Below are 22,835 nucleotides of genomic sequence, written 5' to 3' on the forward strand. Positions count from 1 at the left end.
TCTCCTGCCGAAGAGGATATCAAATCTTGTTCTCAAACCCCCCACATGAATTCCTCCGGTGGGGAATCGACGTCTCCTTTAGACCGACCTTTTCGGGGGCTACCCTCCTGGATGTCTATCTCCTTTTTCTCCTTTAGGTTATACACATGTTGGTCTACAAACTCCCTACGTTTGTACTCGGTCGTTGATGATGTCCGATTCGATCCGCTTCCAGGTGCAAGAATCAGGAAACTTGAAGTGACCAATTTGACTTGGAACTTATCGATATTGTTTGATTCCTGACACGATGACGAGTGGGGGAGTCGGTCGGGGCTATCTGGACGAACCAGATTGAACCGTCATGTGATAGGCATTATTGAGGTGTTTTTGAACTGCTTTGGAACGACAGGCTGTTCCAAAGAGACGAAAATGGAGATAAGGATTCCAGAGATGAATTTTTATACGGAGACTGGAGCAACACAGGTGTTGTATAGTCACCAACAGTCCTTTTTGTCTACGTCGTATCATATTACCCAAAAGATGGGTCCACCAACACACGGGTTGTCATACTAAGATGTCCAGGTGTTCCGAACTCAGAAGAAGAAGAAGATGATGATGATGTTGTATAAAGATTCTCAGCCATTACATGTACTCATCCAAATTAAATCAGTGATTCTGCAGAGATCGGATTGCTTACTTTAATCGTATTATAAAACCACTGAGACGACTTTTAATTGCCTACATATTGTCTCTGAAGTCAATATGTAGGTAGGCACACTACCATACACTGATTGACTCTTTCTTAGGACTCGTCTCCCGTGGGAGTGGGATTCGATTTATGTATCCCTTCCGAGGAACGGCCACAGTAAACGACGGCAGTACAATAGTGACAAAGCACAGAGAGACTTGGCAGCTTCTGCGGCCTATCATCTTAGTAACTAGTCTTAAATGGCCGGTAGAGATTGAGGTCGGTGACGAGTCCGGCGACGGACCCGATGGCTGCGGCGATGCTGACCGCGAGGCAGGCTAAGCTTAGCATTTGCAGGCACACCCACCTGGTGCTCCACCTGGGGATCCTCTGCCGCACAATGTACATCTCCACTGGGAAGTAGACGGTCAGCGGCCAGAAGCCGAGCGCGCCGAGCAGGCCCACCACGTCGTTGAAGAAGGGTAGCAGCATCGAGATGACGGTGGTCAGCACCACGAAGGCGGAGCGCCACACCAGGCGGAAGAGGCTGAGGTTGTAGCGCCGGGACGGGGTGAGGGGGACCGCGATCTCCTTGGCGATGAAGGTGGACTCCGGCCACGTCTTGACCGCCCACTTCTCGATGAAGGCGAAGAGGGGCTGGCAGAATACCTGGTAGGCGCCGACCAGGTGGACGACGATGGCGGCGTTGGCGATGTTGAGGAGCCAGTAGGGGTTGTAGAAGCCGAAGCCGGTGAGGAGGTTGCCGGGCGCCGAGTCGCCGAACGCGGCGTAGCCCATGCACCCGCACAGCATGTAGAAGAGCGTGGTCACGACGATGCTCAGTAGCGACGCCTTCTTCATCACCTTCGCCTCCGACGGCGGTGGGGCTCTGATGGTGTCCTGAAGCAACGACAGCATGCCAGTGAAACCAAGGAACAGTTGCAAGATCAAAGTCGATCGATCGATCGATCGATTTAGCTCGCTAGACAGCCGAAACACACCTGGATTTCGATGAGCACGACCGAGAAGGAATAGGCGAAGGCAATGTCGCCCAAGGCCTTCAGGCTGCGCCATATCTTCTGTGTAGGGGAGATGACGCCGATGCTGATTCCGGTAAGGCTGCCTTTGAAGCTTTTGTTGCCTGTATGGAGTGAGACGAAAGCATGACAGAAAGAGAAGGATTAGGATGCTTCAACCGAGTCGGTCATAGGAGTCCGGTGATGGAGGCGCACCGATGACTAGGACGATGCCGAGGGCGAGGCCGATGGACGAGTAGGTGAAGGACATGACCGCGGCGACGATGGAGAGCCACCATATCTGATCGAAGTCGGGGATTTGCGACAAAAAAATCTCCGCGACGCCGAACATGATCATGTAAGGATTGCTAGAGGTGAGGCATGGGTTCTTGTGCCCTTTCTCGTGGAAGCAATCGGACCTCTTGATCGCCCTGTTTCCCGCAGCAAAAACAGAGCCACTCGTTTAGAATGAGAAAGAAAGAAGCTTTCTCCCGGAACAAGAGTGAAAGCTCGTATTGTTTGCACCCACTCACATCATGCTAATGGAAGCGGCTATGGTGTAGCCAATGGCGACGCCGAAGAGGTTGGCGTACTGGATGAATCCACACAGCTTGACCTTTAGCCCACCTGTGTTGTTCGAGGCAAGAAGGGGAGGTAAGCACTCGGTCTACAACTGGCGGAAAGATGTCACCTTGGCCATGTCGTTTGCGCGAACTCACCGAGGTACGCGTGGACCGCATCCGTGTAGTTGTAGTTGCGCTTCCCGGTGATGGGGTCGCCGGATCGGTAGCAGTCAGCGAGCAGAGTGGAGGTGTAGTACGTGACGAACGAGAAGAGGAACATGACCACCGGGCCGGCGACCCAGCCGAGCTGCGCTATGGTCCAGGCCAACGACAGCACGCCGGACCCGATCACCGCCGTGACGATGTGGGCGGTGGCCGTCCACACGGTCCCTGAAACCAAGGAAAAGCCCAAAACTTCCCTCCTTCAGACGACGAAAGCAAGAATCTAGAGCGAAGAAGAAGCAAGAAGTGGACTAAAAAAACCAGTTTCGATCTTTACCGGTCCTCTTGAGCCGCCCATCGTCATCGTAGCACTTGGTGGCCCCCTGGAGCTGATGCTCATGGCCGAGCTCAACCGAGACATCCATGGGAGTAAAAGCCGGTGGTTGGTAACCCATCTTGCGTCCAAAAACAGAGAAAACACAGCAAAGGTGAGACCTTTTTGCCTCACTATTCTAATGGCAGAGAGAGAGAGAGAGAGAGAGAGAGAGAGAGAGAGAGAGAGAGAGAGAGAGAGGTGGAAGCTACGGCACAAAGAAGTCACCTCTCCGTCGTAAAAAAACGATCTTTTCTCCAGAAAAAGAGACAATTAAAGGAGAAACAAGCAAAAAGTGGCTCAGTTCGTGCTACAAAACCGAGGCAATTACTATCGAGAAGAAGGAACAGAGGAGGTGTGGAAGGCAGTGAGGGAGAGAGGGTTGTTGGGTCGCGGCTTTATATAGAGGTGGGGAGGCAGCGAGAAGAATCTATCGATAGAAGCACCAAAGGACAGCGTGCCAATTGCCACGCTTTGACGCGGAGGTCAACGACGCGGCGTCGACCCCCAACCTCCACTACCACTCTCTACTCTGTATCAGAGCCAAATCTCTCCCTCTACCTGCTGCGAGCACCCCTTAATGCGTCCACCACTGTTTCTATCTCTTCCCCGTTAAATCTCTTGGTTCCGACGTTTTCTTCCTCCTCGACAACGATGCATGCATGCAAGCACCAAACTAGAGGCACAAATTGAATGGAGAAAGAGAGTACAGAGAACTCTTGCCTTGTGCATCAACTTCACCGTATTTCTTCTGTTGCTGCTGTTCTGAAAGCACAAGGGAATTTAATGAAGTGAGGAGAAGCGATAGGACTGCTTAATATATCGAGGAGAATGCGAGAGCGAGGGAGAGAGAGAGAGGTCATTAATGGCTCTTCTTGTTGAGGGATTGTGTGTTTCTGATAAGAAAGATGCCATTGCCTGAGGTGTTAAAATGATAGTAGTAATGATAACAGTAACAATAACAAAAATGATGGTAGATAAAGCAATTAATTTGAGTGGATCCTTCTTCTTATTTGATGGAATCCGCTATTTTGATGCATTAATGAAATTGAAATCAGGATATTTTATTTTTCTTCCTTTTTGTTCTATTTTTCTGGAGATTTTTCTTATATCATAAAAAAACAATTGTTTTTTAACCACGCCACAACTGTTGGTGTGTGGCCCACTCGGGTACTCGCATGGCAATTCGGAGTGGATGTGGGGCCCAAGCGGGACTCACAAACCTGGTCCTCGTCCATCAGGTTAGGCAACGCGGGTACGGAAGGCTAGAATTCTCTACTCGTGCAAAAACGTATGGTATAATTAGCCGACGCGTCGACCTTACGCCGCGTTGGGTGTCCAGATGTGGGTCCCGCGGTCGAGGGAGGTCAAGAATCGATTCTTTGGCGGAGGTAAAGACAAGGGGTTGGCGTATCGACGTCGCTGTCCATGGACACTGCACTTGGCGCCGCGAGGTCTATGATGTGATGGACCCTTTCTTTACCTACTGCTTTAGCTAATCCTCCCTTAATATATGCGATTAGGTTTAGTGGCTTGACTATTAAGGTTTTCCACAAATATTTATTCTCTTTAATCTATTTAATAGATTTTCCATAAACATTAATGTCTCAACGAAACACCGTCAATATCAATCCCGAAAGATGACAATCAAACTACGTCAGCTACGATTTTGTTGTTATCATGATAATGTTAATATTTGAATGTGTCGGATGAGTTACGTTATTTCACACTTAATTAGATGATTGATTACTAAAAATTTTCATTTAAAATTAACGGCCAAGAAAGATAATTAAGTTTATTTCTTGTCAATCCCACATCATCATCGTCATCATCATCATCATCGTATTAATTTAATATTTATCGAACATTTTTCTACCACTTTTAGGTTTTATTGAAGCACTAAAGTAAGCAGCTAATTCATGGCATAATGGCATGTGATTTATCTCTAACACAGCAGCCATCTCACATCCACTTAATCTTTGTAGTGAGTGGTGCAACAGTGAAAGGCATCACTTTGCTCTTTGCCTTTACCAACAATCTTACTCCCATTTGTGTAAGAGATGTTTATCTGCATGCTAAACTCATGTTTTGATGCTAAAGCAACCTGCAAAGCCTAATTGGTGCAATGCAATACATCTCAGAAACATCTTCTTGAAGAGAGTAATCACAAATCTACATACACTACATAATTCACTAGATTGTCCAAGATAAATCATAAGCTGCTTGCAAGTTGTTTATATTCTCTCATACAAATCCAATCATGGAGAGGATAAAAAATACTGTTCAAACCATCCAAGCATTTGTTCAGAAATAGAGGTTTGATGATGCCACAAGTCAAAAAGGTGTTCAGATATTCTGATCTACTGTGCTTGAAAGTAACCATAGGAATCATTTGACCACTGTTTTGTTCATTATGGTAAGTAGTCATCATACTTTTGGACATCCTGCTAAGAACATTAGTTGGAACACTTTGATTGATGGTTCCCTCATGTCCATCTCCTGCTATGAAATTATCTGAAACTATGTTAGAGGGGAATCACTCTCTTAAACAACTAGTTTTTGTAGATCTCATTGTCAAGCATCAATCATCCTTATCTGAACAAAGATCAAATGTTTGTGCAAGAGAAGACAAATGTGTAGCTGCTGACAAGTTGCCAGTGAAACACATCAGTGTTTCTTCAGAACTCAACAACTGAGCCAGCCAGTAGAGGATGCTACCAACTTTGCTAACCAAACCTCAATATTTATGATCCAAGTTCAATGAGGGGTGCTGAATAATGTTATGATCTGCGAGCTTAAAGTTCATTCATGTCATTAGACTTTGGATGGCCTGCAGCACATCATTGACAAGATTGTCAAGATAACATAAGCATGAAATTTAAGTTGTGCACTCATAGAAGAACACATCAACAGGAGATGGAAGTGTAAGCAGCTATTCAAGACTAATTTGATTGACCGCTTTTTCAGCTCTCATTTTGTCATGGATTTGTGCAGAATAAAATAGAGGTTGGATATGAGGTGGGGGATGCCAAAGTTCAAAAGGGGCATCAGTTCTTCTGAACTAACTATGCTTGAAAGCCACAGAGAAGGAATCGTGCACTACCTTTGCTTTCACTCTGCAATCCCTGTCAAGAATATGAAGAAGAGTTTACTATGAAGAAGGAAGAAGCGAATGCAAAGAGTTAAAACGTATCAAAAATTTTCTGATGCAACACACGGTATAAGGAATTTTAAGCTCTTTATTGTCTTTGAAGAGGTATAATTAACATTGAAAATTTGTATCTTCCATCGGAATTTTCTTAAGTGGTTATTTTTTCGAACTTAAGAAAGAAAATATAGATTTTTTGAGAAAAAAAAATCGGAAGACGTTGCGGTGAATGCCGATGAAGTATGAGTTAACCCAATTTAATTTGGATGTATATGCATAAGGAGTCTATTGGACCGAACGGGAGATTCGGATATTCATTGGATGATCGATTAGTATAAAGACCGAAGTCAAGTGTGGTACTCGTCGAGATCCCTCCGATGCTACGATTAATTTTGAGTAAACAGTCATCTCTATTACCATAAGACTTTTTATAATATATTTAACCTATTTTTTTTAGTATTTATCTCATGTCCTTACGTTGATCAGGCTGTCATAGATTGTTTATTGGCACGAATATTGCCCCTTTCAAGTGATGAATAACATAAAATAACATTGTCCCACAAAATCTCATACATGCATGCAGGAGGACATTTTCACATGAAAGTTTATGATCATGTAGTAAATAGAACTTAGATTACATTCTATAAGCTAGCATGCATTATGCATACTGAAGACCTACGGAAAAAGAGAATTTGTGGGAAAAGAACATAAGAAACATTTCTGAAATGCTGCAAGCAATATTAGACAAAATTACTTTAGTGGTCCAAAGTGATAATGCTCAACCAAGGAAGAACATAGGAAGAAGCAACAACAACAACAACAAAAAGGAACAGTAATAGGTTGCTCTCACATAACATAGATGATTGGATCAACTATCTATGATATTGATGGAGTCCTAGCAAGGAAAAATAGCTCTGATGTGGATAAGCATGCAACACGAGAGGCAAAAATTGTGAATTATGATCTCAATTGCCATGTGCACAAGAGTAATTATCTGATGAAAAAAGGCTTCCAAACTGTGATTTGATGACCTATCACCATCAAGTCATGTCCTTAATTAAGTGGCCATTAACCTGAACCAATATGTAAGTGTTATGTCAGAGCACGTGGAAGAAGATAAAACATGTGTAGTTTTGATATATTAGAATATGATTAAGAAACTATAATGTAATACTTTAAGTTGTAGTTTTGAGATTGACTGATCAGAAAGGCAGCCATTTTTTTTATTGAAGTATATGATTGGAAGTAGGTTTTGATATCAAAGATAACACAATAATATGACGTTAGAATCAAGTCATCAAATATATATATATATATATATATATATAAAAGAAAAATGATGACATCACATGCGAAACGAAAGGATAGAAAACAAAAATCTTATATTTCCCAAAAATGTGTTTATTGTACAAACATTGATGTGTAAAAGTTCACAAAACTGAAAATCACGTGTGAGATAGTTATGTTACCTAGAGAGATCGTATATCCTTGAAATCTTACAAATCTGTGGGAGAGGATGAAGGAAGTCAAATCTCCTCTTCTCTAGCAGTGATCCATATGACAGGGACTATGAAAACACTCCTTCAATCACTATATAAATCTCTATACCTGTTGGCTGTGGAGAAGAATGAAAGAGGAGAATACGAGGTGGTAGCAAAAAAGGCACAACCTATGACATTTTGATTCTCTTTTATTTATATAGGTCTCTTGTCAACTTAACCCTAATGGATCCATCCAACTATCCAAGCCTCTTAGATTAGTGGATCTCTGTCTAATAATTTCTTATTAGCTCTTATTAGATCTCAGCTATATAATCCAATAAATCAAAAACTTATTTGATATTTAATAAGATAGGGACTCCAACGGATATCTCATTTCTGAATCTCTACTTGTCTCAACATCTATCATATATGTGTAACAATTTAGGCCTAATATCAAGCTGACCGTAAGTCATACTTATCAAAACTTCTTCTGGTTCAATGAATTATTATATGCATAATAATTTACTTGGCTCATCGACTACGGACATACCATGCCACTACGCCGCAGTCCCTAGACGATACAAAAGAATTCAATCCATTGGACCTATTTATCCTTAGTTACCATGTATCTATAGTCCCTCATTCTTCTAATACCCCATAGACTGTATATCAAGCATGGTGTTGTCAGTCTCATACGATTTTTGTTGAATCTCAAATTTCGATGATGAAATCAATTAATGAGTTTATGATCTAATCTGTGTTTTGAGTGACGCAAGATTAGCTTTGATTAAGAAGAGACAAATTGATTAAATCAAGAGGAATCGAACGTTGGGCCGGAGTGAGCATGTCAGAAGGTTGGACGTCGGGCCGGAGGATCGGTTGACTGTCGACAAAAGGCTTCATGTCGTGAATTCGAGCATCAGACCGAAGGATAAGACATTGCGCCAAGGAGATAGAAAGTTACGGATGTTAATATATCGATTAAGTAATACGCCAAAGGAGAGGACAATGCGCCGAAAGATCAAACGAAGCACCGGATGAACCAATGACATGTCGGACAAAGGATTCATGCTTTGTAATCATTTGTCTAAGATCGAAGTAGTTTATAGGGTTAATTGAGTTAGCTTTTAGTGTAATCATGCTACCTCAATTAAGGGCTAATTGGGACTGATTTAGGCTCATTGGGAGGCCCATTCAGTGACCCAAAAGTTGGGTCAGGCAGTGGCACCGCTAGAACATGTAGTGGAACTGCTTGTGAGTTGGAAAACTCAAAAAACTCGATCTCCGAGGCTGTTAGGCGATAGTACCACCAGACTAGGCGATGATATCGTCTAGTGACAGTGTGTCAGACGGTAGCACCACCATACTAGGTGGTGATACCATCAGACTAGGTAGTGGTATCGCCCAATGTTAGGCTGCAGGCAATGGTACCACCCGTACCTGGAAGACCCAAAAATTTAAATTTTTGGCTCCATTTTTTAAACAATTTGAGGCATATAAATACCCCACTTAGGCAACAAGAAAGGAGCAAGAATTCTTGAGAAAAAAACTGAGTAAACTCTACCAAAACTTTGAGTTCCCTCCTCCTAGTGGTTAGAGTTAGTCCTAAGTGAGGTATGCGAGAGACTACTTGTAAAAGAGTGACATGTAAAGGTTATCTCCTAAACCTGTGAAAAAGAAAAAGTATTGTAAGAAGGTGGTTGGTCTTCGCCCATTGAAGGAAGACCGATAGTAAATGCTGGTGGCCTTAACGAAGGAGGAATCGGGAGTGGATGTAGCTGCTTACTTCACTTTACATTTACTCTAAGTCAAGCTTAAACACTTTCTAATATGGGTTTTATTGAAACGATTTTTCTACATTGAACGAGTTTTCAAATCGACGTAATTTTTACATAAGCACTAATTCACCTCCCCTCTCTTAGTGTCGTATTGATCATAATAGTTAGTATTAGAGTCACATTTTTCTTATTTGGTTTAACACTTAAGAAAAATAACTTTTATCAGATTTCAAGAGGGTCTTTCTATCGGTCGTGCTCCTATATTTAATGGGACAAACTATACTTATTGAAAAACTCGGATGAGAGATTTTTTGCTTTCTTTAAACCTTGATTTATAGAATATTATCGAATGTGGTTTTAAAAAGTCTTCTAACCCAATGAACGAATGGAGAAGAAAATTTTTTCTTTGAATGCTAAAGCGATGAGCGCTTTGTTTTGTGCTCTAGATAATAATAAATTTAATCGGGTTTCTATTTGCAAAACTGTGCTTGATATTTAGCACACATTTAAAATCACACAATGGCACCAGTAGAGTTAAAGATTCTAAGATAAATCTTTTGATGCATGATTTTAAGTTGTTTCATATGAAACTAAGCGAGACAATTAGAGACATTTACACCCGATTTATGGATGTCATCAATGGTCTAAAAGCACTTAGTAAATTTTTTTTTAATTTTGAACTCGTTAACAAGATTTTAAAGTCTCTTCCAAAGAGTTGGGATTCTAAAGTAATTACAATTCAAGAAGCTAATGACTTAAACAATTTTTTGCTCAAAGAACTTAACGGGTTTTTGATGACCTACGAAATGACATGTAATGCATATGAAGAACTTGATAACAACCTTCCATAAATTGAGATGTATTTTATATGAAATATTTTTCTTGATTCTTGTATGATTCACTATTTTAAGAGAACATTCATCCAAACAAATCATGATTATTCTTTTGATTACAACTTGAAATTTTCTATGAATCAAGATTTTTTCTTTCACTAAAGAAGAGATTTATCCAAACAAATCTTAATTCTTTTACTTGATGAATTGAGATTTATTATGAATCAAGATTTTTCATAAATTATCCCTACAATTCTTCTTAGTATTCACTAAAAAAAAGGATATATTCAAATTAACTATGATATATCACTGGACTTTTTAATGTTTATAATTTAAATTTTATTATGTATAATTTTCTTATATTTATGATTTATATATTTCATGATATGATTGAATCATTGTTGTAAACGAAGGAAATTGTTAGCTTGCACATTGCAAAAGAGAACCAAAAAATATTAGCTTGAATGTTAAACTTAAATCTCTCAAATGCATAAATTCTTCTTATATATATTTTTAATCATTATCTTAATTACTCGATTTTTTATTATTTGAATTATTTTTAATTAAGATAATTTTGTATCATTCCTTCTATTTACAAAAGAAGAGATTTGTCAAAAATGATACATAGTGTTTTGGTATTCACGAATTGATCTTTTATTTTTTATGATTGAAATATTGATGTAAATTTATATTTTCTATTTATCTTTGTCATGATGTGAAAATTGATGTAAATGGAAATAAATTACAACATTGTATTCTTCCCTTCTTTTTGATAATGATAAAGGGAGAGAAAGAATTGCTAGCTCAAGATGCAAAATTTGAAAACTTATGCATTACAAAAGGAAGAAAAACTTGCTAGCTTGCTAATATTAAAAGATGTAAAAATTTTGCCACCTTTCATACGTGAAAAACTTACTAACTTGCATATTCTAAACTTGTTATTTACTATATAATATTTTTTTTCAAAAACTTGTTAGTTTAAACATCGCAAAGAAAAGCAAACATGTTAACTTACATATCTCAAAAAGTAAAATTTATAAACTTGTAAAACTTAAAATTGTTGCTAGCTTGTATGTTATAAAATTTATATATCTCAAAAACTTACAAGATAAACTTCTCTTTTATTGTTATGACAATGGGGGAGAAGATATGATAATAAGTTGAATCATGTATGGTATGATGTTCTATCAATATGACATATTAATGGGGGGGGGGGTTAGTTTAAACTTCATCATCAATTAGTTGTCGTCATAAAAAAGGGAGAGATTGTTGAATCTCATATTTTAATGATAAAATTAATTAATGAGTTTGTGATCTAATCTACATTTTGAATAATATAGAACTAGCTTCAATCAAAGAGAGATAAATTGATTAAAGCAGGAGGAATCAGACATTTGGTCAGAGTGAATATATCAGAAGATTGGACGTCGACTAGAGGATCGGTCGTCGTGTCGGCAAAAGGCTTCATGCCGTGAATTCAAGCATCGAGCCGAAGGATCGGATATTGTGCCAAGGAGATCGAAAGTTACGAATGTCAACATACTGATTGAGGAATACACCGAAGGAAAGGATGATGCGTCGAAGGATCGGACGAAGAGCCGGATAAACCAATAATATGTCGGACAAAGGATTCATGCTTTATAATCATTTGTCTAAGATTTAAGTAGTTTATTTAGCTAATTGAGTTAGCTTTTGGTATAGTTATGCTAACTCAATTGGGAGCTAGTTGGGCCTTAATTGGGATTGATTTGGGCTCATTGGGAGGCTCATTCAGTGACCCAAAAGTTGGATTAGGCGATGGCATCGTCAGAATAGGCGGTAGAATTGCTTGTGAGTTGGAAAACTTAAAAAATTCGGTCTCCAAGACTGTTAGGTAGTGGTACCGCCAAATTAGGTGGTAGTACCGCCTAATAACATATGTTAGGTGATAGTACCACCAAACTAGGCAGTAGTATCACCCAGTGTCAGGCTACAGGCGGTGGTACCGCCCGTACTCGGAAGACCCAGAAATTTAAATTTTTAGCTCCATTTTTTAAACCATTTGGAGCCTATAAATACCCCACATAGGCAGCAAGAAAGGAGCAAGAATTCTTAAGAAAAAAAATGAGTAAACTCTACCAAAACTTGGAGTTCCCTCCTCCTAGTGCTTAGAGTTAGTCCTAAGGGAGGTGTGTGAGGGACTACTTGCAAAAGAGTGACTTGTAAAGATTATCTCCTAAACCTGTGAAAATGAGAAAATATTGTAAGAGGGTAATTGGTCTTTGCCAATTGAAAGAAGACCGATAGTAGATGTCGATAACCTCAATGGAGGAGGAATCAGAAGTAGATGTTGGTCACGATGACTGAACCACTATAAATTCGATGTGCTCTATTTTTTGGCTGCTTACTTATATTGTTTATGTAGCTACTTACTTCACTTCATATTTACTCCACGTTAAGCTTAAATACTTTCCAATACGGGCTTTATCGAAATAATTTTTCTACATTGAACAAGTTTTCAAATCGACATAATTTTTACATAAGCACTAATTCAATCCTCTCTTAGTGTTATATTAATCCTAATAGTTTTTATTAGAGTCTAACTAGATTCTCTTGGAGAACTCTTTTTCTCTCAATCCGAATAACTTTTGCTAGAGATTTATTTGAGCAAAAACATATGAAATATTTCTCTCATGATACCGAGAGTGGATAATCCTCTATTGACACTCATTTGCCGAGAATTGGTTAGTTGTCATTCCCGAGAATTGGTTAGTTGTCATTCCCGAGCAAAAACATATGAGACATAAGGTTAGTTGTCATTCCCAAGAATTGGTTGTACTATATTTGAAACTTTCAAACCTGTAAGTCCAATATAAAAAAATGGTGTACTAATACAAAACATTTTTTGTGCCTGTAAGTCTAAGGACTAGATACACAATTGGGACTATGAAATCGTTATTTGATATCAGGTATCATTAATCATTCAACATTTCGTAAGCGGATCAATCAATGAACTTATTCTCCAATAAGCATATGCACTATATCTATACTGTCCTCACACGAGCAATTATGAGACAAACTGTCTTCATCATATAGATATGTATATAGTACATCGGTATGTCCGGTTATCTCAATGTTCCTCTCGAGTAACCTATGATCGAGAGTATTTAGGGTTTGTGTTTAAAGGTGAATCGATCTCATTATCGTGATATCATCACAATCTAATTCTCATTATGTACATCCACGAACATCATTTTATATATATATATATATATATATATATATATATATATATTAGTGATATTAACATTGAGATTAATAATTATTTTGAGATTTCTAAAGCCAGTATATCAATAATATAAGAAATCCGATTACAATAAGAAGGAAGGAAACATGATAATAAGAGTTTAATTTTTTTAAAAATAATATATATTTTTTTATTTTAATGTGGAAGAATAAAAAGTAAGAAATACTATATATGTTTTTTGGATTCAATCAAGGGTGTTTAGAAAGGATATTTTTAATTTTTTAAGAAATATAAATTTAAATGATATATAAAAAATTTATACTTAAGCGAAAATAACTTGATAATCTTCTAGTTAATCTCACTTAAAGAAAAATTTAAATTTTTCTGTGAATATATAGATATAGAATCGAACAACAAAAATCGTACATCAAGTTTAATGAAGATATATACTTTAGTTTCCTCTCTCTCTCTCTCTCTCTCTCTCTCTCTCTTCCAATAATATCTACTTAATTTTACCGCAAGAAAAAAACAAAAAGTTCCATTAGTGCGCGTACGAAGATGTGATCCATATCAGATGGAGTGCTTTCGTAATGATCACTGGAGCACATGTGAAATTGATCCACTAACATTATGCGTTGATTTCCCAGCATCGATCGACATGTCGTTATTCTTCGTCCTTTTTGTGGGTACTATTAATCTGTCGTGTTCCACATGTATTGTTTTCTTTTATTGTGCGATCTTTGGAGGATATCAGCATGTCTTTTGGGCACTTTTAGGACCAAAGTTCTTATATCCTATGATCCAATTGTTTCAATTCTTCTAAAGCTATCCGGAATATTAAGAACAAGTATAATAAGCACATGCATTCTGTCCTGCCCTTTACCTGCATTGACGTTAGTTTTCATGCCTAGAAAGCTTGGAACACAGCGATACTGTACATCAAGCAGTACACAGTTATTAGACGATGGAATTCTCAAACGTGATTCTTGTGATCACAATGGAGTCACTGTGGGGGAATAAAGATGGGTTTCAGCAAACGAGAGCGAAGTGGGGAGCATCAAACCCACTATGTCACGTCTCTCTCATGCCCGTGCATGAAGTCGCCCCCACCACCGATGTGTGTCCACTGCTGCTGCTGCTTCTTTTTCCTGTCAGCTCTCACTTCAAAGACGATCCACTCCCGATTTCTAGCAACAGTTCCATTTTATGGTTTAGCTGCACGCTTGTTGGGTGCAGAAAGATATCTTTTTTAAGATGAGGACGGAGGAAATCGAGCAACAGTGGAAAGGATTACTCGTAAGCAGATGTCTGCTATTTAATTAATATCAGTAATTAATAATCATTAACATCGAAAGCTTTTAGCAGAAAGTATTGACTGCTAAATCTATCCCAAAATATGTTGCCTCAAGCTGCTTGCACCGGACGATTTGTTGCAAATCCATCGATCATGATGATATATTATCATTGATATAAGATTTATGTTTTTGATGTTATTATGATCTTTTATTTATTCTAAAAAATCCTATCGTAAACTTATTATTACGATCTTATGATATTTCTCGTATTAAGTTTTTTATGTAAAACTTCGATATCTCACTTTGTATTCATTCTTCTATCGTTTATGTTACTCTAATTAATTTTTTTTATAATAAATTAATATTTTAATAAAAAAAAAACTTATTTTAATATTCAAATAAAGAAAAAAATTATTCGGCTACGATAGTTTTTTCCAACAAAATGTCACAGACTGATCTCTGTTACAACGTCGATGAGATGGGTGGATTCTCTTGTCCTTCTACGTTCCTCCTGTTACTCCGACCAAAACAGAGGACGAAGGAAGACGGCACGCCTGCTTCGACTTCAGATCCTTCAGCTCTTCCACCCACAAGCTGTAACTCGATCGCGGAGCCAACACATCCACCGACACCTCCTTCCTCCGGATCAGTCCGTTGGCGTAGCTCTCGAAACCGTGCAGGTTCTCCCAAAGCTTCACCAGCTTCGTGGGGTTCTTCTCGGCCCAAGCATTCTTCACGCTGTCCCTCGCCTCCTCCACCTTGGCCCAGAAGCACGAGTCCTGCGTCAGCCCAGCAAACTTGCTCCTCTTCCGATGAGCCGCCGCCTTCTCGGGGGCCTCCTTGTTGCGATCGTTCCACCATCTGTCGAACACTTCGTACCTCCTCTCCCTGCCATGAGTCAGGTAATGGCGCCTGGTCCTGGGCCACTGGCATCTGTAGTACTCCGCGATGTCGAGCGGCTCCACCAGGAGCTTGTAGAATTGAGCTGCATTCACCCACTTGCTTCGCTTGTGGAAGTCGGGGGGTAGGTTGTTGTTCTGGATCATGTCGAGCAGCTCGTCCCAGAACTGGCCGAGCCTGATGCGGTTCATGTTCACCCTTGCGTCTTTCTTGGAAGCCTTCCGGAGCTTGAAGCTGTCGTAGTAGCCCGTGTCGTCGTCGCACAGGGCCTTGTACCATTCGATCTGGGCGCGACAAGGCGTCACCTTGGCGAGCTTGATAGCGAGACTGGCACATTGCAGCTTCGGCCGTCGGCACATGCTCATCTCGAGCCATTCCCGAGCCTCCATGGCGCCCATGTCCTGTCATCCACATCGATCATTCAAGCGAGATTAATGTTCTTCTGCGAATGTTTGATCGCGAGGGCCAGTGATCTACCTGGATTCCCATCCCTGATGCCTCCAGAGCCAGTGAGACCCCGGCGCTGCGGTTGGACTCTGGAGCGCCTTCTTCGAGGTGGAGGCTCCTCCTAAACTGCAGGTTTTGTGATAGCTCTACCACGAGATCCCCGTAGGAGATGTGCTGCTCCTCGAAGCTGATGCTCGCAGAACCTGTCGTAAATGTCAGATGAAGCATCTTCGCTGCAACGAGCGGATCGTCGATGCACACCGCGCCTTCCGCAGAGCATAAAGCGTAGTTTCCGTAGGGCCGATAAGGGCTGATGTGCTGCGTTTGCTCCGATGCTGCTGCACCGATGTGCATCGAGATGTATCCCTGCAGTTCTGCTTTCTGGTCGTCGGTGAGCTGCAGCGCAGGTCTCGGAAACTGCGGATAACGCATCGAGAGATGCCATGACTGCATCAAGGTGCAGATCGACATTGCCAGCTGCGGAGGCAGGGCGTTCACAGGGCAGAAGAGCAGCCTGGGCATGATGTCGTGCTGCGACACGACATGGCAGAACCTTCCGCCCCACCTTTCCCTCAGAATCGCTCGAGAGAGCGTCTCGTCTCCGAGCAGCGGGCTTCCGAAGGTGATGCACACGAGGGAAGCCGGTGATGGAGCGTCGGGTCGAGAAGACGAGCAGAGGAAGTAAAGGGCCGCAAGGGAGGCGATGGAACCTCCCACGGAGTGGCCTGTGAATATGACCGACTTGTTTCTGGTCTCTGTTATCAGCATCTGACCATGGTGGAAGAAGAAAGACCGGATCGGATCGGATCAGATCAGAACATTGTTCCTGTCATGAGCTACAAATCCAACCAAAATGCCAAAGAAGAAAGCGTGGAATCTTCACATCTTCTCAGAGCATCACTCCATCGATACAAAACCCGTCCAAAACTTGAAATCACAACTAGCAATCTTAACGCAATCATAGACAAAGACCAACAGAAGCAAAATGACTTCAATCACAGCTACCGATGTTAACGCAACCAGAGGCAAATCAGCAACAGAAGCAAAATGATTTCAATTTTGGGGTAAGCAGGTCAAAATTTGAACTTTTTGTTTTGACCAAGACTTTGGCGATGGCCTGCCGGCGTAGGCCGACTGCAACTGTTTGGACATGGCCAGTCTTCTTGACTCGCCATGGATGATAACGAGCTTTAGACCAGAGAATCAAACATGATTCTGACTCTCATCGATCTTCCTCTAGAACATATCACAAATCAACATGATCATCCCTAAAGCTTCCTTATGTATCAGAAAAATCCATAATCTGGAACACACTTTAATGGCCGACACAGACGGATTAGAACATGCGAAGCAGAGTAATTATTAGTGTGATCGGGATCGAAGGTTTGCGCCGATTCACAACCTTCGATGTGAAGCCATAAGCCTAAAGGTGGTCATGTTGACTTTGAAATCCACTTGTGGGTGTGGTAATTGACATAAGCAAAAGTGGGATGAGCAGTTCCAAGTCCAAAAGATCGTATTCCCCACTCAAGAACAGAAAAAGGCTTCCACATCTCGTGGACGCGTTTTCTGGATCCAAATGATGCGATTGAGGGGAATTATGTGCAGATCGATCACCAGCGAGTCACAAAATCTAAGCACGGAAACACTAATCCAATGGAGTAGAATTGTGCGTGGGTGTGTGTTCACCTGGAAATCGGGGCTGCGGTAGGAGATCAGAAAGAGACGGAGAGCGCCGGCCTGGACGAGCACCGGTTGCGCGGCTCCCTCCAGCGGCGCGAAGAGCTCGTGGCCGCCGCTGGAGATAGGAACAAGGTCGAAGAATCCGCCGCCGAGTGCAGTGGCCGTGGACGACGGCGTGGAGGAGAAGGCGACGTAGACGGCGTCGTCGCAGCGTTGGAGGACGAAGCTGGAGCTTCCGGCATTGGCGTGCACGCAGCGGCCCCAGGCTTGTGTGAGCAGTGGGGAGGACGCCAGGAGGGCCCCCAGGACGTGGCTAGTCTCGAACCTTTAAGCTACATGTGGTGAGACCCTTCCACCGATCGCGATAAGAGAGAGAGAGAGAGAGAGAGATGGTAGGATTGCAGGCGTACTTACATGCAGTGCTCCGCCTCCACCTTCAGGCCTTCCATTCTCGTTTCTCGCTCAGCTTCCGCTGCAAGAAGTTCCGTGACTTCCTTTTTGGACGTATACTCGTCGACGAAGATGGGTTATTAGTAGCATTTCATACTTTGACGTGTGGGTGTGAACGCATGGTCAATGAAGGGGAGGACTTTTCTTTTCTTTTATTTTTTTTAATATTTTTCTTTTTTTTTTTATAAAATTTGAATATAATAATAGTCAAGATAATAATTAATTTAAATCAAAATAACATTTAAAATTTAATAAAACATATATGGCACCATTAATATATAAGATATTTTTGACGAGCCAACGATAATTTCAATGGCTTAAGCTATCGGGAAATGAACGTAAGATTGACTCATAAACTTACTCAAAAGAATGATGTACTTTTAAATAATAAAGGAGTATTTTATAATTATTGTAATTAAATATATTAGGTAAAACAAAGAGAACAGACGCAATATTTGAACTTATGATCTATCATGATAATTATCATTAGATGGTCAATAATATTAAAAGCATAAGAGATTACAAATGGATTTGACATACAAAGGTTTTAATTAAAGTCAAATATGTCAATCATAGGGGTGTTTCGAACTAAACTACTAAGGGTCAAATCAAATCAAATTGAAAAAAATAGTTTGATTCGATTAAAGCAAAACACTTTGAAAAGGAATCATTTGGGACCTATCTAACCAATTTAACAAATTTGCATGTAGTGCTTTTTTTTCTTGATAATAAAGATATACAATGATGTATATAAATTAATTAAAAATATATAAATCAACGAAAAAAAATTAATGAAGAAGGGTGATAAAAAAAAGATTTTTCGATACAATTTGAATGCCCCTAATCAATCCTAATAATTATTTAATGAATAGTAATTCAAATGATATATATATACGTACTTTTTATTTTTTACAACCCCTCAATTACTCTTATCTCATACAACTTATTTCATCCACTGATCAATCATCAAGCATCTATATCCAAACCGTAAGTGAATCTCTTATGATCATCTTCGACAATTAGTAGAAGAGAAAGAATGATAAAAAGAAGAGAAAGAGGAAAGATGGTAAAGAAATAAGTTGTCTGGAAGTGGGTGAAAATAATTTAAAATTAAGTGATAAGTTAATAATATTTATATTCATTTATAAAGTAAGTTATGATGACAAATAGTAAAAAAATGATTGTCAATAAAAATCTTCTTAAATAAAAACATCACATTCTATTGGTGAACAAAATAGATTAGAAAATGTTGAAAGTCGTGAGCAGACAAATTACTAATCGAGTCACGATGTCTTAGTCGAACATGAACAATGTGGTCTTACGTGGTGGCGGAGGAAACGATGTGGGTAAGTGGTAGAGAGACGCAAAAGTCAGTGAGATGGTGGCGTTGTACTTTTGTGGTGGCTGTGGGAATTGGGTCGCATGACATTGGTTTCGACAAGACCGTGATGCCTACTTCACGTGACGAGTGAGAAAGACTGATGGCGATCGAGGATGAGTGAGAAAGCCAATGACAGCAACGAAGGGAGAGGTGTTCATCGAAGGTCAACACTTGACCAATCCCAAACCATCATGCCTTTTCAAACAATATTAAAATTTATTATTATTTTTAATCAATCAAAAATTTTGACATACTAATAAATATAATTTATCTTATCGATCCGTTTATACCAATGTATCGATCGATTATGATATGTATCAACGTATCGACATGAAAAATATCGTATCATTCATATTAATTTTTTATTAGATCGATATATATTATTCATACACAATAAATTTTGATAATAAAAAAATTATTAAACATATTATATCTGGTGACGTCACGTCAGCAGTAGTCCTTGTGTAGTTTTAAAGGAAGGACCAGTGAAAAATACTGGTACAAAGGATGCAATATATTTCTTAGATTCAATATTGGCCAAATGAGGGAGATATTTCTCACCGTCGGACGTCATCAGCAACGTTATTGGTTACGTCAGTAAGGAAGCAGAGGTTGACAAGCTTAGCCGCCCACAACACGACCATTCCGGCCACTCACTCCCTCCCAAAGACGCCTGTCGGCAGGCTGTTCATGCCAAGCTGAGGACACGACACACACAGCGGGCAGATAAGATTGTGATTTGCGGTTTGGAGATTGGGACGTGAGAGCAAGAAGGGTTCCCATCAACTGCTGTCTCAGACTCTATTTAATTGTGTCAGATAAAATGTCATTAGAAACACAATCAGATTCTTCTAATTTTATGATCTATTCTTTGGGGCCGGGTTGGGTACAGGATATCTTTTTTTTTTTGTTTTGAAATTTTAGATTTTCTGAAATATTTTTTATGCTCCATAATATTTTGAATCATTACGTCCTCGAAGATATTAACTGACTTAGTTGATAAATAATTTTATTTAAAAAAATCACTTACTTACTTCACATCATTGATATGGATTTTGAATGTATAAATCAAAACATATATTTTTTTATTTTATTTATGCCAAGTCAAAACAAAACCATTAATTAAATTACACATGTTCATAAAACACCACAAAGAATCATTCATATATATATATATATATATATATATATATACGAGAAGTAAATTCCAACAATTATGCATTTTCCGATCCTCACAGAGCTTTGACTGCCTCAAAGCGGGGTTCCTTTGGCGAGAACTTCTGCTTCACGTACACATCCATGTAGTCCCCGAAAACATACTTGGGGTACAGTGCTGCAGCAGAGTCGTCCTCGTTGGTCCCTGGAGCGATGGTGGCCTTCAAGGAAGGGTTGTAGAAGGAAGCGATGGAGCGACGGTTGCCGTCTCTGGTCGTCAGCACGCGGTGCCACACGCTCTTGTACCGCCCGTTGCTGAGGACTTCGATCTGGTCTCCCGTGTTGATGACGATGGCATTGGCCACTGGCTGCACGTCGATCCACTGCCCGTCTTTAAGGATCTGCAGGCCGCCCACTTGGTCGTCTTGGAAGAGGAGGATGACGCCGCCTGCGTCGGTGTGGGCGCGAAGGCCGTTCACCATGTCCAGGCGCGGGCACGGTGGGTAGTGGCTCACCTTGGTGCCGAAGAAGGGTTGATGCTCGCCGTTTCCGGAGAATGAGTTCCTGATGGAGCCCTTCTCGAAGCCCAGATTCTCGTCCATCACTTCCATCACTTTCTCCGCCAGCTTCCTCAGCTCTTCCCTGTACTCCTTCATGGTTTCCCTGCATGATCGTGCAAACTTTCAGCACTAGGACAGACGGAGTACAGCCACATATCAATCAGCCTAACAATTCTCGATAGGAAGCTGATGATTACCTGAACTCTGGTGGGTTGGACGGCCACTCATTGTCATCCTGGAGTAGGAAGACATCCTCCCAGTCCACGTCGTCCAAGCGCTTAGCGTCGGCAGCTTCGTCTTCTTCTTCTTCCACCAGCTTGTTCAACAGCTGCACAGGCTTCGACCCCTTGAAGCCCTCGGCTCTGAGCCTGTAGCACTCCGAGCACACCTTCTTCACGCGTTCCAAGAGCTCCACCGGAATCCCATGGTTCACCAGCTGCAAACGCATCGACTTCATAAGAACATCGGAAGGAGAAAGAAGAGGACCCGCGGAAAAAGAAAACAAAGCCATGATAACAGACCTGAAAGAATCCCCATTCTTCGCATCCATTGGCAATCTGTGCCAATGTTTCGGCTCGCTCCTCCCCCTCCAGCTTCGAGAAATCGATGATTGGAACGGCCATTTCTCCAAAAGACAGATGGGGTGATCCGGTTACCAACTCTGCTACTATACTGCTTCTCGAATGGTGATTGATGAAAGGAAATGGAGGCAACTGGGGGCCTTTTATAGTGCGCAAAGCATGGGTTTCAGATCTTACGTACCAATCAGAAGAAGCAACCAGGAAGTAACCCCAGGAGTTGCAGATCTACCTTCTTTCCGCGGTTGTAGTACGAGACGTTGACCAACATTACATCCACACGGCAAGCATCAAAGTCACAGTCAGTAACTCATGAGATAAATGGACAAACAGGGATGCTTGACTCGGTAAGGAGAATGTTCATCACGTTAATAGGGTGGCTACGACCACCGGCGGCCGGGCCCTCGCTCTGGATGAGACCAAAATGACAGGCTTCCACGATGATTCATATCCAACTCATCGACTCGTACTGCCTTTGTCATTGCTTAACCTTCCGTGTATACCTAACCTAATTTATTTATTTTATTTTTATTAATATTTATTATTATTATTATTATTATTATTATTATTATTATTATTATTATTATCGAGTGTAAGATGAGATTTAATTTCATTAATCAGATATCTCGCCACCACTAAAACAAGTTGATATGTTGTGTCTCGAAACCTCATTTGTTAATAAACGAGCTTAATGCATTATCACGAGATTAATGTTTTAAATACGCATTCTTTCATTAGAGAAAAAGAAAATATCGAATACAAATTCTACAAGACTAATTCTTTAGGGGTACATCCTTAAATCTTGAGTGACATAATTGTAGGTGCAAATTAACTAATCTCCACATCAATCTAAATATTCACCAACTATTTTGAACATTTCTATATCAAGAAACCTATTGATCATTTTTAGTTTGTCCAAACCTGATTTAGGTGTAAATCCATTCATTAATATGAAGGGAATGGAAATTAGGCAAAATAAAGAGACATTAAAAGCAGAATATAGAAAACATAATTAGCATTTATAATATAAAAAATATTAGTATAATTATTTTGTGCTAATGGTCATTTACCATAGGAGATTGAAAAATATAATTATATGGGAAATAATTTTTTTCCTCAAACAGTATATATATATATAT

General features: G+C 40.3%; 3 protein-coding genes across 4 annotated transcripts; all 3 read right to left on the bottom strand.

The window, feature by feature from the left end:
* Positions 1-640: 640 nt before the first annotated feature.
* LOC135676210 (amino acid permease 4-like) lies at positions 641-3,149 on the bottom strand. 2 transcript variants are annotated; one of them, XM_065187135.1, is made up of 7 exons: positions 3,010-3,149; positions 2,746-2,863; positions 2,403-2,636; positions 2,217-2,310; positions 1,900-2,114; positions 1,669-1,808; positions 641-1,567 (listed from the first exon to the last, which is right to left on the bottom strand). In XM_065187135.1, the coding sequence occupies exons 2-7, from the start codon at positions 2,861-2,863 to the stop codon at positions 911-913; spliced, it is 1,458 nt and encodes a 485-aa protein (XP_065043207.1). In that variant the 5' UTR covers positions 3,010-3,149; the 3' UTR covers positions 641-910. The 2 variants fall into 2 exon arrangements, with proteins under 2 accessions (XP_065043207.1, XP_065043208.1); XM_065187136.1 differs by lacking the exon at positions 3,010-3,149 and having other exon boundaries at positions 2,746-2,996.
* Positions 3,150-14,941: 11,792 nt separating this feature from the next.
* On the bottom strand, positions 14,942-18,113 carry LOC103987676 (lipase-like PAD4). Its single transcript, XM_009406048.3, has 4 exons — positions 17,987-18,113; positions 17,579-17,897; positions 15,920-16,657; positions 14,942-15,843 (listed from the first exon to the last, which is right to left on the bottom strand). Exons 1-4 carry the CDS (start codon positions 18,019-18,021, stop codon positions 15,043-15,045), a joined length of 1,893 nt encoding a protein of 630 aa, XP_009404323.2. The 5' UTR covers positions 18,022-18,113; the 3' UTR covers positions 14,942-15,042.
* A 2,339-nt stretch (positions 18,114-20,452) lies between these two features.
* On the bottom strand, positions 20,453-21,820 carry LOC103987677 (1-aminocyclopropane-1-carboxylate oxidase). The gene is made up of 3 exons (XM_009406049.3): positions 21,640-21,820; positions 21,316-21,554; positions 20,453-21,221 (listed from the first exon to the last, which is right to left on the bottom strand). The coding sequence occupies exons 1-3, from the start codon at positions 21,739-21,741 to the stop codon at positions 20,636-20,638; spliced, it is 927 nt and encodes a 308-aa protein (XP_009404324.2). The 5' UTR covers positions 21,742-21,820; the 3' UTR covers positions 20,453-20,635.
* Between the last annotated feature and the right edge of the window lie 1,015 nt (positions 21,821-22,835).

The sequence above is a fragment of the Musa acuminata genome, chromosome BXJ1-6, assembly GCF_036884655.1.
Source record: "Musa acuminata AAA Group cultivar baxijiao chromosome BXJ1-6, Cavendish_Baxijiao_AAA, whole genome shotgun sequence".
In the NCBI taxonomy this organism is placed as follows: Eukaryota; Viridiplantae; Streptophyta; class Magnoliopsida; order Zingiberales; family Musaceae; genus Musa; species Musa acuminata.

Bases quoted from the DNA above. Each gene is read 5' to 3' on its own strand.
- LOC135676210 (XM_065187135.1), bottom strand. From the start codon at position 2,863: ATGGGTTACCAACCACCGGCTTTTACTCCCATGGATGTCTCGGTTGAG. The intron at 1,809-1,899 runs GTGCGCCTCCAT...CACTCCATACAG, and splicing joins CGGCATCGTCCTAGTCATCG to GCAACAAAAGCTTCAAAGGC. The intron at 1,568-1,668 runs GTGTGTTTCGGC...TCGTTGCTTCAG, and splicing joins TCGTGCTCATCGAAATCCAG to GACACCATCAGAGCCCCACC.
- LOC103987676 (XM_009406048.3), bottom strand. From the start codon at position 18,021: ATGGAAGGCCTGAAGGTGGAGGCGGAGCACTGCAT. The intron at 16,658-17,578 runs GTGAACACACAC...CACCATGGTCAG, and splicing joins ACCGCAGCCCCGATTTCCAG to ATGCTGATAACAGAGACCAG. The intron at 15,844-15,919 runs GTAGATCACTGG...TGTGGATGACAG, and splicing joins CATCAGGGATGGGAATCCAG to GACATGGGCGCCATGGAGGC.
- LOC103987677 (XM_009406049.3), bottom strand. From the start codon at position 21,741: ATGGCCGTTCCAATCATCGATTTCTCGAAGCTGGAGGGGGAGGAGCGA. The intron at 21,555-21,639 runs GTCTGTTATCAT...ATGCGTTTGCAG, and splicing joins AAGAATGGGGATTCTTTCAG to CTGGTGAACCATGGGATTCC. The intron at 21,222-21,315 runs GTAATCATCAGC...ACGATCATGCAG, and splicing joins TCCAACCCACCAGAGTTCAG to GGAAACCATGAAGGAGTACA.